This window comes from Terrapene carolina, unplaced genomic scaffold (genome assembly GCF_002925995.2).
Source record: "Terrapene carolina triunguis isolate 2854851 unplaced genomic scaffold, T_m_triunguis-2.0 Scaffold250, whole genome shotgun sequence".
NCBI classification, from domain to species: domain Eukaryota; kingdom Metazoa; phylum Chordata; order Testudines; family Emydidae; genus Terrapene; species Terrapene triunguis.
This window is the reverse complement of record NW_020664601.1, coordinates 1,621,211-1,636,092: the sequence shown is the minus strand read 5'-3', so window position 1 is coordinate 1,636,092 and position 14,882 is coordinate 1,621,211. Positions and strand designations below refer to the sequence as shown.

At 47.0% G+C, this 14,882-nt stretch overlaps 1 protein-coding gene across 1 annotated transcript in view; it reads right to left on the bottom strand.

The window, feature by feature from the left end:
* LOC112113283 (synaptotagmin-1-like) overlaps positions 1–14,416 on the bottom strand; it is a 22,166-nt gene extending 7,750 nt beyond the window's left edge. The window contains exons 1-5 of the mRNA XM_024209526.2: positions 14,242–14,416; positions 11,904–12,081; positions 9,555–9,717; positions 7,112–7,504; positions 2,656–2,775 (exon numbers count right to left, since the gene is read on the bottom strand). Of these exons, the coding sequence (XP_024065294.2) occupies positions 2,656–2,775; positions 7,112–7,504; positions 9,555–9,717; positions 11,904–12,081; positions 14,242–14,416 (1,029 nt within the window). The remainder of the gene's footprint in view (positions 1–2,655; positions 2,776–7,111; positions 7,505–9,554; positions 9,718–11,903; positions 12,082–14,241) is intronic.
* Positions 14,417–14,882: the final 466 nt, after the last annotated feature.

Here is a 14,882-nt window from a genome sequence, read left to right as displayed (position 1 = left end):
CCCCCCCCCCCCGCACCTCCTGCCGCCCCAGCCCTGAGCTCTCCCCCAAAGAAGGAATTGGGGGGACTAAATGGACAGTGCACCTCTCTATCTGAAGCCTAGCAAGGGAGGTATGTGGATCTCACTAGAATTTAAAATGAAAAGTAAGGGAGGGGAGGCTCTGGACCTGGGCAGCTTTAGATACAGTACCAGGCACTTAGGAGGATTTCCACTTCTGAGCCATGGAAGCAGAAATTGACTTTTCCTTTCCAGATATAGCTAATATTCAGAAAGGGAATCTAGCACCTGCCTTCCAGATTTGAACACCCTCAAAATTCAGGAGTGCTCAAGCTCAATTTGGGCAGCTGTTACTTCATTTCCCCCAAATCAAATATACTGATCCACTGTAACTTGCTGTAGAAAAAGTAGAATAAATTGAGCAAGAAATGCTTCCCAGTGGTTATTAGGACTGGAATTGCTATTTTCAACAGCCATTGCTAGTTGTTTTTTTTTTAAAGTTTTAGTTTTATTTGTTTAAAAGGAAGACCGTGATAGTGCATTCCTCATAGAAACAAAGAATGGAACAAAAGAATAATAAAGGCACCTCAACTTTTCCTCATTTATGTAGGACAGTCTTATAATATGCATCCAGATATCCTCCAGTCACACAAGCTGAAAATTGTTCCACTTTACTGCAGTTCTGTAACCATATGGGAACCAATCCTGTCTGTGTTCTGTGTACATCCAAAATTCCTGCTGAATGACCCGCCCTGGGAGCGAGTTACCAGTGACCCAGGGCTGGGGCGGCAGGAGGGTGCAGTTGAGGAGGGGGAGGGGGAAAGCCCAGGGTTGGGGTGGGGGGTAGCCCAAAATTTTTTTGCTTGGGGCAGCAAAAAACCTAGAGCCGGCCCTGCAGGTAGTCCTCTGTCCCATTAGGCCTTCTCTAAGGGAACCTATTTAGAACAAATAGTGACCAGAGTGCTGGCTCAAGTGCCAGCCCTCAGCACTCCATCACAAGCTGTCGAGGTGTTAATGCAACAGTGCTCCACAAAAACGTGTATATGAGGCCTTTTTCTTCTCTGAAAATCAGTAATGTGGAGGGGGACAGAATATGGAGATGACTTCTGAGTTATGGTGGTGAAAAGAGCAGCATCTCCCTTGGGAACTTCCTGGTCCCTACCCATTCTCCTCAGTACAGGTTTGCCCTGGTATAAGATTTTTTTTCCCAGCATGCCCTTCAGGGGATGGCTCTTTACATTTGCCAGAGGCAAGCAGCTGCAGCCCTAAAAGGACCTTTAGGCAGTTGTCAGCATCTTTCTTTTCAGCGCAGTTGGTGGCCCCTCTCTCTCTCTCTTCTAACTGGTAGGTGTACTGGTTTTCCTTGCTTATTGACAAGGAGATGGCCCATTCTCATAACCCTGAGATCTCCTAAACCGCTCTGTTTTGCATTAATCTGGGAGTCTGGCTCTACAATGGGTTTGAACCCTGTCAAATTCATATTGATTTCATGTAATTTTGGCTATAACTTCACAGTATCAACTCTTTATGTAACAGTTAAATGAACAGTTCTTGTGGCAATAAACGATCTAAGAAAGGCACTTTCATCCAGTCCTTGTTCTTGGGGGCAGTGCAAGCCAACACAGTGTGGTTCCTGTTACAACAAAGTGTGTCCGTAGTTATTGCTGCCTGTGCAGAGGGAGGCTGATCCTGCATTATGTTCCTCTAGTGCCAAACTATGGCCTTTGCAGTTGATACACCTGAGAACAAGGGCAGTTAAAGGGGCCTGACTTTAATGAAAGGGGCATTTTGAGTAACACTCTATATTAAAGCTCTGTTTATAAATAGTTGATAAAGGGTTGATATTTTAATAAATTGTTAATTATTTGAGTTGTTGGACTCGGGGTTGCTTATAACCAGCTAGACTGTAACCTGTTTATAACCATTAGCTAAGCATTTATTAACCTTTATAAATGGAACCTAGAATATAAAATGTGTTCTCATTTTGCACCTTCCTGCTACACAAACAAGTACGTGCTATTTTAGTGCAGGTAAAAGCTTCCTGATTGACTTAAGTCCTGCGTTAATCCAGGAGCAGGTATGCCACTGGCAGCAGCAGTATGAGCCTCTTCGTGCTGCCCACCAATGGGCCTCAAGCCTGACTTGAGTAGTTCATCTCTGGAGGTACATCCACACTGTAATTAAACACTTGCGGCTGGCCTAGGTCAGGTGCCTCGGGCTTGCAGTGTAGGCACTTGGGCTTAGGCTGGAGCCCTGGTTCTGAGAGCCCAAGAGGAGGGAGGGTCCCAGAATTTGGCTCCAGCCCAAGCCCAAATGTCTACACCGCAATTAAACAGCCCCGTGACCCTGAGTCAGCTGACACAGGCCAGCCACGGGTGTTTAATTGCACTTTGGAGACATACCCTGGGAGAACAGTCCAGACTCCATGCTCCCAAACACCACTGCCTCTCTGCAGAGCCTACCTGGGAAGCATGTGGAGCACAAAGTAGGTCTGTAATGAGGCCACTCGCTCATTTTCCATGGTCTGTCCCATGCTGATGGAAGGCAGGGACTGCCGGTTACTGCCTGAAAAAAGTCAAAGGCTTGTCTCCCTGGAGACATCCATTCAGTGCAATCATGATGTAGTTACATTGTGGGAGGTGACACAAGAACCATTACCTTTGTAGTCTTCTGTAGCTCCTCGCAGAACTCCATACGTTGGGAGGCCTTTAGTTTGCTGAGGGTGACCCTCACTTCCCCCAGCATGGTGTGTCTGGAATACTTGTTGTAATGTTTAACCTATGGGACAGAGAGAATCAGCATCTCCCCCACAGGGGACACAGGAGCAGGGCTATGCAGTACCACATCCCTTGAAGCCAACTGGAATTACGTCTGCACTAGGCCAGGTCTCAAACTTGGCCTTTGTTTTTCACACACAAGGCCTACGCTCCATGTCCATGCATCACGTTCTCAGGGCAGCTGTCTAAATCCTACCTACCAGGCACCAGGTTTGAAGGGGTCAGTATTGGACTGAAATGAGAGCAAGGGAGGCACATCCCCAGCAAATAAAACTTGGATCCTTCCCTTCCCCTATCACCTGAACAGGCTCCTTCAAGCTCTCTTCTCTCCTCACTCCCCCACCACTCAGTCACTTCCTTCCATCAGCTTCTCCTTCACAGTTAATTCATTTGCAGTGTAAATAGCACTCAGGAGCACTCCGCACAGCTCAAGATGGGCGGTGCAAAGGCAGGTTTATGCTACCCATGCATCCTGGGGCTGCTCTGTGCCAGGGTGGCCCCAGGTGTCCGCTGGAGCAGCCCAACGTCTCTCTTTACAATCCCCCCACACATGTCAAGAGAATCCTCTGGAGGCTGTTCACATGGGGTTCAGAACAGCTTTGCACTCTCATATCTTTCTGTTGTTAAAAACAAAAACTTTAAGAATGCTTCCTACTGGGAGAGAGAAAATTCATTGTTTTCCCTTTCTGGAGGTGCTCAGATCCAACAGCTCAATATCCAGTACATTATAGAGACATAAAGGAGCTGTGCAAAGATGTTCTAACACAGCTGAGGAACTTGCCCTGCAGATTTTTTTGTTCTCCTCTGCGCGCCAGTTTTGTCTCCTTCCATCTTTCACTCTCGCCGCATGGCCTCTTCTTCTCCCCTTTGTAGTTCACTGTTGCCCAAGCACTGGGCCTGTTAATGGCTGGTCGAGCCATTCTGGTCATGGTTATTTGGTTAGTTGCTTGCTGCATTTCCTTTCATACACTTGCTAGGTACTTTGTCATTGAAGGTCCCATATGTAAGTGAATAAGAGTAAATGTAATTAGATGGGGAAATTGAGGGCTAAATAGTAGAGAAGCTTTGGAGTATTGAGCCACCTGGAGCATTGCCAAGACATAGCAGGTGTGTAGTGACACATGGGAATTGCTGTATTGGATCAGACCTGCAGACCATCCAGTTCAGTACCCTGTCTTTGAGAGTGGCCAGTACTGGCTGCTACAGGCATGGTGCAAGAAATGCTGCAGGAGGCAGTTATGAGATAACCTCTACCAGGGAAAATTTCTTCCAAACTGTAATTAGAGGTTGACTTGTACCCTGAAGCAGGAGGGTTTGCATCCTTTCTGTAACTCCTGGTGGTGGTTGTAGGTTTTCAATCCGTATTACTGCAACTCTGGATTTTCTTGTGATCCATATAGGCTTCCAGAAGCATGTGTATCCTTCGAAGCTCTTGGTCTCAATGATAGTCTGTGGAACTCATTGCCATAATATCACTATATTCTGGGGGCGGGAGGAGTAGCAATATGTTGATTTAACAACATAACATCAGGAAGAGAATGGAAACAAAAGAATCAGCCTACGTTCCAATAGAGGAAAAATAAAATAAAACCATAATCACATAAAAATATGCATAAATATGAAACACATTCTGGGGCTGCTTCCTCAATGCCATGAAAAACTGACCAGCTGAGTCAGAAAACAGAAAGCACCTGATACAGCTTCTAACACTTACATCTAGGGGACTTCCTCATCAACTCCTGTCTTGAGAGCTGAACTGTATTGGAACAGATAGTGCTTTTGTTTAGTTCCTTGGCATAAGCTCCCTGTCTCTGTAAGCTCTCGTAGCAGAGGAGAAAAAACAAAAAATAATCCCTATTAATATACATAAAGGCTTAGGTTTAGAGCCCTTTCTTTGTGGCGTCTCAGGTTACTGGGAGGAAGAGCTGTGCAGATCACACATAGTGAGCAACTTATTCAGGAGTCGAGCTCTTTGGTTGGAAATACAGTAGAACAGGGGTCCCCAACGCGGTGCCCGTGGGCGCCGTGGCGTCTAAGTGCGCCCACATACTGGCCGGAGGACGAGCATCCGCCGAAATGCCGCCAACAAGCAGCGTCATCCAGAGGCGTCACCGCCGAAATGCCGCCGAAAATTGGTGGTATTTCGGCGGTGATGCCTCTGGATGACGCTGCTTGTCGGCGGCATTTCGGCGGCGACGCCTATTGACGTTGCCGCTTGTCGGTGGCATTTCGGCGGATGCTTGTCCACCACCATGGCTCGTCGTCTGGCGCCCGCCAGACGAAAAAGGTTGGGGACCACTGCAGTAGAACCTCAGAATTATGAACACCAGAGTTACAAACTGACCAGTCAACCACACACCTCATTTGGAACTGGAAGTACACAATCAGGCATCAGCAGAGACCAAAAAAAAAATTAATAAAAGAAGAAGCAAATACAGTACTGTGTTTAAATGTAAACTAAAAAAATAAAGCGAAAGCAGCATTTCTTCTGCATAATAAAATTTCAAAGCTGTATTAAGTCAATGTTCAGTTGTAAACTTTTGAAAGAACAACCATCATATTTTGTTCAGAGTTATGACCTACCTCCATTCCCAAGGTGTTTGTAACTCTGAGGTTCTACTGTAATCTGTGCACCTACCTCTGTTTTTTACCACTGACTTCCTTGCTCCCATTTGCTCAGCGAATGTTCTGTACTAACACACTCCAGCCTGCAGAACACTTTCAAATTGTTTGCTGTGTGAGGATGTAATGTTTGAATGGTTGGGCACCAAGTCACATGGTATTGTTTCTGCTCCCTGATTGGGGGACGTCTTCCTTCCTGTTAATAAAAACTGTGGATAACTCAGAGGGGCTTTTGATGCCCTCAGGGTAAGGGCTGGGAGCACTTTAAGGAAAAGCAGTAGGAAATAAAACTTGCTAGATCTGCTTAGCCCTCCTCTTTGGACAAGAGCCATATGTTCTGTTTATGTATGGAGGTCAGAGTACAGCTCAAGCGATATTGGTGCCCAGTTTGAATATGCCTCTCCAAAAGTCAGTCACTCACTTCCTGCTCTAGTCCTTACTGCTACCTGTATCATTTTTTCCCCTCCAGAAGGAATTCTCCTCATTTATGTGTGTGGTGGGTGGCCTGGGTACCCAACTGTGCTCCAGAAGCCTTTGTCTTGCCTGCAGTGATGCTTAAAAAGAGGTGCTGCAGCACCCAAAATGAAGGATGCTGACTCAAAGGCACCTGCTGCTGCACATGACTATGAAGGAACAGAAGGGACACTCCTTTGGAGTGAGACGTGGATGAGCAGAAATGATGCAGATGGAGAAGAGCTGGCCTGGGGGTGAGTGACCACAGCTGTCCCCTCATTATCCTCAGATGCAGTGCCCCAGGCAGCTGCCTGCTTGTCCTACATTCAAAGTTGTCCTGTAAAAAGCAACAGAGGGTCCTGTGGCACCTTTAAGGCTAACAGATGTATTGGAGAAGTGGGTATTCACCCACTAAAGCTTATGCTCCAATACATCTGTTAGTCTTAAAGGTGCCACAGGACTCTCTGTTGCTTTTTACAGATCCAGACTAACACGGCTACCCCTCTGAAAGTTGTCCTGGAAGATCATAAACCATGTCTGATTTATCTTGAAGGAATGTGATACTTTCATCTTACCCTTCCTCTCACCCACTCAATGCCACTACGCTCCACTTCATCCTAGCTATTATTCCTCAGCACCTCCCAGGCAGGCAACTGATTCGCTACAGGGCCATGTGTTTACCCCAATTATCCAGAGGGAGGAACCATTGTTCCATAAGCTGTTGATGGACCAAGAGTGCAAATAGATTTCCCCAGAGAACCCTTGTGTCCAAGGATTGAGAGAGAGGCAAAGCTAGTGATGCTACCTAGTGATCACAGCCAGTCCTGCATCAGAGCCATCAAATCTCGCAGACTTAGATACTGCCACTCCCCTCAGGCCCCAGAAATAAAATGCCAAAGAACTGCTGTTTGAGCATTTCAAATGCTGATATAGGGGACCCCAGCCTTTACCATCCGGCCTGTGTGAAGGGAGTTTGTGCCACAGTCCCATTCATGTCACAACAAGCCCGGCACCCTAACTGGCCACACAGTGAGACCCTGTTAGTCTCAGAGAGGCCATGGAGTGGACGGGCCTGGAGAATGAATCCCATCTTCCCCTTTCAGAGGTGAAGAGAGCAAGACACCTGGAGGGGACAGCATTGGGGAGTTTTCCCATGATGCACCTTTTCTGTGGGTATCGAAAAGGCCTCATTTCCCAGGGCCATTAGCTGAGCCTCTTTAACCAGCACCTGACAAAGGTAACACAGAATGAGCCAGCCCCACCTCCAACTTCACAGTGCTCTTCTCCAGCTCGGCCTCCTGAAGGGAGCAGACAAACTGGTCCCCAAAGGCAGGTTTCCTGCAGTTCTTCACCGCCTGTGTTTGCCACTCATGGACCATGCACTGGAGGCCAGAGATGTGAGATGGGACCTGCTTCAGCAGCCGGACCCGAACAGCAGAGTCAGCGCTCCCTCGGCTAGGCAGGCCTGTCACTGCAATGACCGTCAAGAGCAGCTCAAGTCGCTCCCTGTGGTAGAAGAGGGAGAATCTCAGCCTGCCCCGGGAGCTCTCCAGGAAGTCTGCGTTGCTGCCCACACTCTCCAGGTTCTTGCTGCTGGTGCAGGAGGGGGAAAGGCAGGTACCCAGCTTGTCCAGTTCCTCTTGGAGCTTCTGGATCTGGAGCAAGAGAGACTGGCTCTTTAACAATGTAAACAGGCAAGACAGACATCTATTTTCTTCCTCCAGTCACTGAAACTGAAGGCCTGTTTATACCTAGTGGTGATCTGCCCTTTTGGGCTTGTCAGCACATGGAGTGATTCTGGAATGGCTATTCCTGAATCACTTCATGTGTGGACACTCTAATTCTGGATTAAGAGATGAAGTGATTCAGGAATAGTTATTGCATGTTAAATTCATACCCTACCTTAATGCAAATTAACTTTCAAGTGTAGACAAGCCAAATGTTGTGTGCTGAGGGGCCTTGTATGTGTTGGATGTGGTTAGGCAAGCAAGACGTGAGGCAAGTGGTTTATATCTCTTTGGGCCAAATCCTCAGTGGTTAGAAATCAGGATAGCTCCATTGACTTCAGTTCAGAAGTCTTTGTTGCCTCTGAAAATCATTACAAAGGACACAGAGGGAGGGGAACAGAACATAGACTAGAGCATGATTCCTGTGATACAGTAGTGAAAACACCACTAGCAGCACCTCGCTTACTAACTTCCTAATCCCTATCAACTCTTGCTGCCCTCTGACAGGCATTTTTTCCTAGTATGCCTTTCGGGCTGGGGCTGGCTCTTTAAATTTGCCTGGGGAAAGCAGCTGCTGATCTAAAGGGGCAATTTTGTTTGCTGGCAGCACCTCACTCTCATCTAACAGGTAAATACTGGAGCTCTTCTGGTTTCCCTTTCGTACTGCTGGGCGCAGTATTCCCACATTGACTGCAGTGGAGCTATGCCCATTTATGCCAGTTGGAGATTTGGTCTGCTTGTGTGTCTGAGAGCTTTGCTGTTACTGCTCTCCCAGTCCCTCCCAGAGAGGCCTAGCTGGCTGGGAATCTCCACAAGCTAACCATGAACCAGAGCGATCCAGGTTCACTTTGGGCCATGGCAGGAACGGCATCTGCTGTGGTAAGCAGAGAGGGTACTACATGAGTGGAGAGGGAATCAGGAAGAAATGAGAAGGGGGAGATTAGAGAGTGTTCAAGTAAGAACAAAAGCCTCTCAGAGGAGGGAATAAGAGGCAGAGAGACAAATAGGAAACAGAAAACAAGATTGTAATCAAACAGGAGGAAGTTTTCCTTTATGCTCCCCAGATATTGCTCCTTCTGTATCTTACATCTCTCCTAGCCCCGGACTCTCTCATGCCCACCTGCAGTTCTGAAAGCTCTAGGAAATGGAGGAAAGGGTTCTTCTCCAGGGCTTGTTGCTAAAAGTGGGTGTCATGCCATTTCCAGTTGGAGTTGCTGACACCCCCAGACAGCTTCACAGAGGAGAGATCCAAGCTGAATTTGGCTTCCAGAAGTATGTAGACTCTCCAGCAATACTCCTCTCTCTTGGAGGCTGAGGTATGGTGGGGAGTAATTACCCAAGTACAGCATCATTGTGAAATCATAGTGTGGATTACAATCCCCGAGAGAATAATGTGATTGAATGGGGCCAGTGAAAAGAGAAACTTGATGTGTCAGTGGTTTAATGCCTTGGCTTCTTATTCCTAGGTTCAAACTAGATTCAAATCTGGATTAGATCATAAGGGAAATGACTTTTGTGGTGTCAACCCCACGTACCTATAGGATTTTTTCTCCCCAACCCCTCAGGCCTAATGTAATTTAACTCAGTTTGTTTTTTGCACTTGAGAGAGGCTCAGGGTTTGATTAACATTGGGATGCTGGAGGTCTGGAAGATGAAAGTACCCTGGAAGATTGTGAAGAATCTTTCCACAGCACTAGCCACACCATGCTCAACTCTAACTGGGATTAGAAATCTCCCTTTACTGTGTCCCAGTCACTTCTATAATTGTGCTGTTGATTAGCCAAACCTGGGAAACATGGGATTTCCTTCAGCATCTGCTTGCTTCCCATTTATCTTAGCAGAAGAGAAGCCCCCTTACAATGTAGAGTATTTTGCCCCTTGGAAATTGGTCAACCACTTCTCAATTCTGACCCTTTTGTTTTGTAATCAAAAAAACACCTTTGACCTTCTGCAGGTGCCCTGGGGTTAGCACACTTGCCTTGACATCAAGGAGGCTCTGCTTAGCAATGTCAAGGAGAGCTGGTCGCAGTTTATCCCCCAGGATGCCATTCTCCGCCTTTGTGTCCTTACAGGCTTCACTAAGGTATTTCTTCTCTGTGGGAACGACAGCAAAGATTAGTGCAGCAGCCTGGAGATGGCATCTGTAAATATAAAGCCAGGGGCCAAGGTTTTCAAAGGTGATTTTTGGATGCCCAATCTGAGATGCCTTTCAAAGAGCTGGAGTTTCAGAAGTGCCAAGGACCTGCCCTCTGAAAATCAGATCCTTCAAACTGGACACCTAAAAATCAAGCCACCCAAAATCACTAGTTGCTTTAAGAGCCTGGCCAGGATTTTGAGAGTTGTTGCAGGAATGGGACAGGAGTTCACCATCATCTTCTCTTCCCCTCCAGGTACAACACTGCAGTTAGCAAGGCCCATTACTGGGGAGATTCCTTTCCTCTGATGGATCCAATATGGATCACTGCCATAGTCGAGGTATTGGCCAGAGGTCTCAGCTGGTACAGAACATCCTGTATCCCAAACTTCATGGGGTGGCTTGCTACTCATTTAGGACAAAAGTGAAAATCAGAGAATTCTAGGAAGATATATTCACATAAAGCTCAAGATTTGATAATCCCATACAGGGGAAATCAAACTCCGTGATTATCTTAACATTTCAGGTCAGTGTCTGAACTTGTCAGGGGTAGGGAAGGAAGGGGGAAGAAAGGGCATATGTGAAAGAGAGAATATTGTTTCTTTGCTTGAAAAAAATGATCCAAGCACACTAGGATTGATGAGACTGGGGTGAATAGGAAGCTAGAAGTGTCAGGCTTGGCAATGAGGAAGTGGCCCTAAAACCAGTGTCCCTTTGGGGGTGAGATGACAGATGGGCTGATTCAAGCTGTGACAGATGGGATGTGGGAGGAAGTTTTGCTAATGTCTCTGGGCTGGTGAAATCTAAGTAGCTGCTGGCTGGAGTGATGGTACATCCTGTGTGCTCTGGAGTTTCTGGGTGCAATGGGCCATTGTAAGAGGAAGAACCAGTAAGCAACACGTGTTCAATAAGGAGAAGTTGAGTTCCCCTCCTTTCTTGTCTCACACATAGAGGTTACTTTGTATTAACAGGAGGAATCAGGTTCCTCCGCCCATCTCGGAGGGGGATTAGGCAAGTTAATAAACATAGAGCTTTGCTGCTGCAAGAGGGTGATTACTTTTGTGCTGCCTGGGGATAACAGGATCAGGATCGCACAGGGACACTCAGAATAAGCTGCTGCACTTTGGGAGTCTTATGGAAAACCCAGTTCTAGCATGTAACCTTGTCCCGGGGTTAAAGTAGATTGAAATGGGAGTAGGGGGGAGCTCTCTCTCTCTGCACCAGGGCAGGAGGAGTTATGGGGCAGGTGCTCCCCCAAGCCAAGGGGAGTACAGAGAGCTCTCCCTTGTAGTAGAGGAGGGGGGCAGCACTGCCCCTCACTCCCATTTAACCCTGCCCTGTCTCCCCATACGGAGTTGTTCTAAAGCAGGAAGTTGTTCAAACTGCCCTAGGAAACATATTAAGTGGCATTTCTTATCCACTCCCCACCTTCTAAATGGCAAATGCTCTTGGCAGAGATTAAAATCCCAAATTTGGCTCCGGTACAGAAATGCCCTGGTCCCCATCATGTGGCGTCAATTACATTTTAAATACACATCAAAAAAGGACAGCAGGGCTCACGGATTTGCTTATCTTCATGCCCATAAAGGAAGGAGAGTCCTCCAGAAGGGCATTAATCCCAGCCCTTGTGCTTATTTGCAGCCTGCAGGGAGGGTAGAGCCGAGCAGGGAGCTGATTCCCTGTTGCTTTGTGCAGCTGTCTTTGTGCCACTGTTGAATCCATCCCTGGCACTAAACTGATCCTGAGATAAGACTTTGGGAGCTCAGTAAGTGCAGATGTGATTGATAAAACTCCTACTTTGTTCCTTCCTTTGACATGTCTATGTCTTGATTTAAAGAGCTCCAGGTAAACTGGAATATAGCCCTTCTCCTGTCTTCCTTTGGCAAGGAATACATTTTGTGAATTCTGCACTACAGCCTCACTATGGAATCAAGAAGAGGAAAAGGGCTGGGAGGCAGGAAGCCCTTGTATGTGCACATTGTGGGAGCACCCAAAGGCTTCCATAGTGCAAATTCGTAGCCAAAGATAGTCCCTGCCCTGAAGAGCTTGCAGTCTGAAGGATAAAAACGTCTGTCTTGGCACATTTGTGCTCGGTCCTTAGTTTGCTCCCATGTGAAGGTCCTTTGTTAAGGGTGAAGTATCACAGACACAGAGACCTTTTGTGGCTGGTGTGTACTGTCGCCTGGTACTTACTTCTCCCAAATTTTCTCAGTTTCTGGCACTGGCGCATTTGGCAGGTTAAAATGGTTAGAGCCACCAAAACCAGGAGGATGGCTAATGCCAAAATCCCATACTTCCAGGTGTCGGGAAAGGGCAGCTGTAAACTCTGCAAGTGAAGCAGAATGGAGTTCTCTTGTGTCATCTCCCTGACCTGTAAGAGAGGAAGAAGGAATCAGTGCTTCCAGTGGAGCTGTCCACAGGCCTTCCATTGAGGTGCTAGATCAGCTTTCCTGGGGGAGGACAGGGTCCAGTACAAGGGAATTGTGACAAGCAGGAGACAAGGAGCTGGTTTATATCCCCACACTTTCCAGAGTAGCGCCATGGTTGGCAAGGGGTTATAGTTGGTTTCTGGTTTTGGCTACTTAAGATGGGGTTAAATCACTAGCCCTTGAAAGGAAGAGTACAATTTACTCCATCTTTATCAGCATATCAACCTCCAGCAGCAGCCAAAAAACAGTTCCCAGCTTTGGATAACAGCTGATCCAGGAACCTGCTGCCTAGTTCCACAGTATAAACAAAGCCCAAAAGAAACTTCAGCCAAATGTTTTCTCCTCTTTCAATACAAAAGCCTCCTCAATACACGTAATTCCTACATCTAGAAATGAGCTGTTGTCTGCACTAGGGTCTTTTTCCTATGGTTTCCCACCACTGCTACCACCATTTCAACTCCACTATTGATACATGGTATAGACAGGGCTCCAGTCAGCCAGCAGTGACATTCCATGAACCTTCTCATTGGTTTGGGGATTTAGGTATAACCCCACCTGCCCACCGACCTCTCTTCGTCAGCTCATCAGCCCAACCTCAAACTTCTGTTCAGTCAAGGAACCTAACCAACCTTCTGCCTAACTCACAAGTGGCCATAGTGACTCTCATGAAAGTGGTGTAGTTCTGCAAATTGGAATTGGTGTAGGTGCAAAGCAGTCTTGTAAAGGAGGTGTGACTCCTGCATGTGCATGAAGCTCACCGGCTAACAGGGAGCCTGAAATATCAGGGCTTATGGTACCTGAATGACTTTAGAAAAGGGGAAGGCAGCTGAAATTAAAGACTTGTTGAAACCTACAAGAGGAGAGAAACAAATCTTCTGGCTAAGACTTTGCCACTTGAATCCAACATTGGCGCTCAGGTGACTTCTTATGGAATGCCATGAGCTGGGGATGCCCTAATGTTATCCTCCCAGCTGAACCATGCTATTCTCGGTTGAAAATACTCTGACAGGAGAAATTATCTATGCCTGCTCTCTTACAAATCCTAGCCCAGAACGCATTCACACACCACTCAGGGTGAGCAGTGAGGGCACTGGAGATCAGAGGAGAAGACAGAGGAGAGGGAGATGGGCTAGCACCTTCCTAAGTTACCCTGTGCCAGTCAGAGTTGGCACTGCTGCTGCTAGTACTCAGCTCTGATTTCAAATGACTGAAAAGACTGACTTAGTGGAAAGACATTTATCTGACGGGCATTTGAAACACCAAACTCTATTGACTTCAGTGAGCTTTGGATCAGATCCCAAGTCTCCTCTATAGTTTCAGAGCCTGCTCCAGGGACAAAGGCTCTAAGATTACTGGTGTATTTGGGTGATTCATTCAGAGGAGAAAAAATCCTAAGGAATGAAATGCTAACTGGGTGGGGGTGGCTTTCCCTGCCAGGTCATGGTACACAGCCAGCCACCTAGTGCAGCAGGTACAAACTACAGACCAAATTCTGCCTCCAGTGCCCCCTGCAGCCCCATTGGTGTCAATGATCGTTCAGTAGAGGCACAACATTCTGTCTGAAAATCACTTGCAAGCAAGCCTTACTCAGATTAAACTGGGCGTCTCCCCGTCCAGAGCCTGTTTCCACAGAGCCCAGCAGGGATCGGGGTAGTGGTGCGCTGCACACTGTGGCCACTGAAGACTTGTCTACATTGCAGGTGGGTGCCCGGGGGAAGGAGGAGTGCATTGTTTTAGAAAACCTGTCAACTAACTTGATGTCAGACACAGCTTAGCTCTTAATATGGACCTTGTGTCTAAAAAAAAAAAAAAAAAATCTCTTAACTGGCTGTAGTTTATCTTGGGGAATCATGTTCAAGAATCTGCCTTCAATTGCAGGCCCACTCAGGAAACCAGATCCATTTAAAAAAAATCAAATTGTGTCCCTTTGTCATTGTTGCTCCTGTTCTTTACATATTAGAGGTCTCAGTTGTGATTATGCCCTGCCCCCGCCCGTGCTAGGCACTGTACAAACACATAATGAGAGAGGATCCTTGCCCCAAAGAGCTTAACTATCTAAACAGGCAGGAAAAAGCATAGGTGAGGAAAGTGAGGTGACTTACTCAAGGTTACACAGCAGCTGGGTGACAGAGCCATGACTAGAACCCAGGTCTCATGAGTCTCGACCCAGTCCTTCACCACTAGATCACACTGCCTCTCTTTTGCTGATGTACATTGGCAGGTGATCTCTTGAATAACAACAAATTGTACAACACCAAAAAAATCCCACACGCACATGCTGTCAGCGGAAAGAAAAACACTAATCTCAGCCTCTTTCTCTTCTTCCCATTCCTCTACCCATCCTAAAATAAGGTTACATCCAGAAGAGTGCAACCTTGGGGCAGGTAGCACCAGGAGGGGATGGGCAGCCTGCAAGAAACAGCACGTTTATAGTGGCACAGGCACCCACAAGCTGCAGATGTTACTTGAGTCCCAAAAAGAAGCGTTTCTGTTCCTAAATTTCCCCCTCCCTTAACCTTATTGGTGTCTCACTTAAAACAAGAATCCTACCTGCACACAGGCTGCTGGAAAGCAGCTTCTCAGGGTCCCTCTCTGAGCCCGTGCACACGCTGTCGGCAGAACTTCCAGTACAATGAGGGATTGGCATCCTGTACTAGAAAAACAAGTTCCTACCTCGTTCAGCAAGAAAAGAAAACATCTAATATTGACGCAGCCAATTCAGAATGGGTCATACAGATGAAAA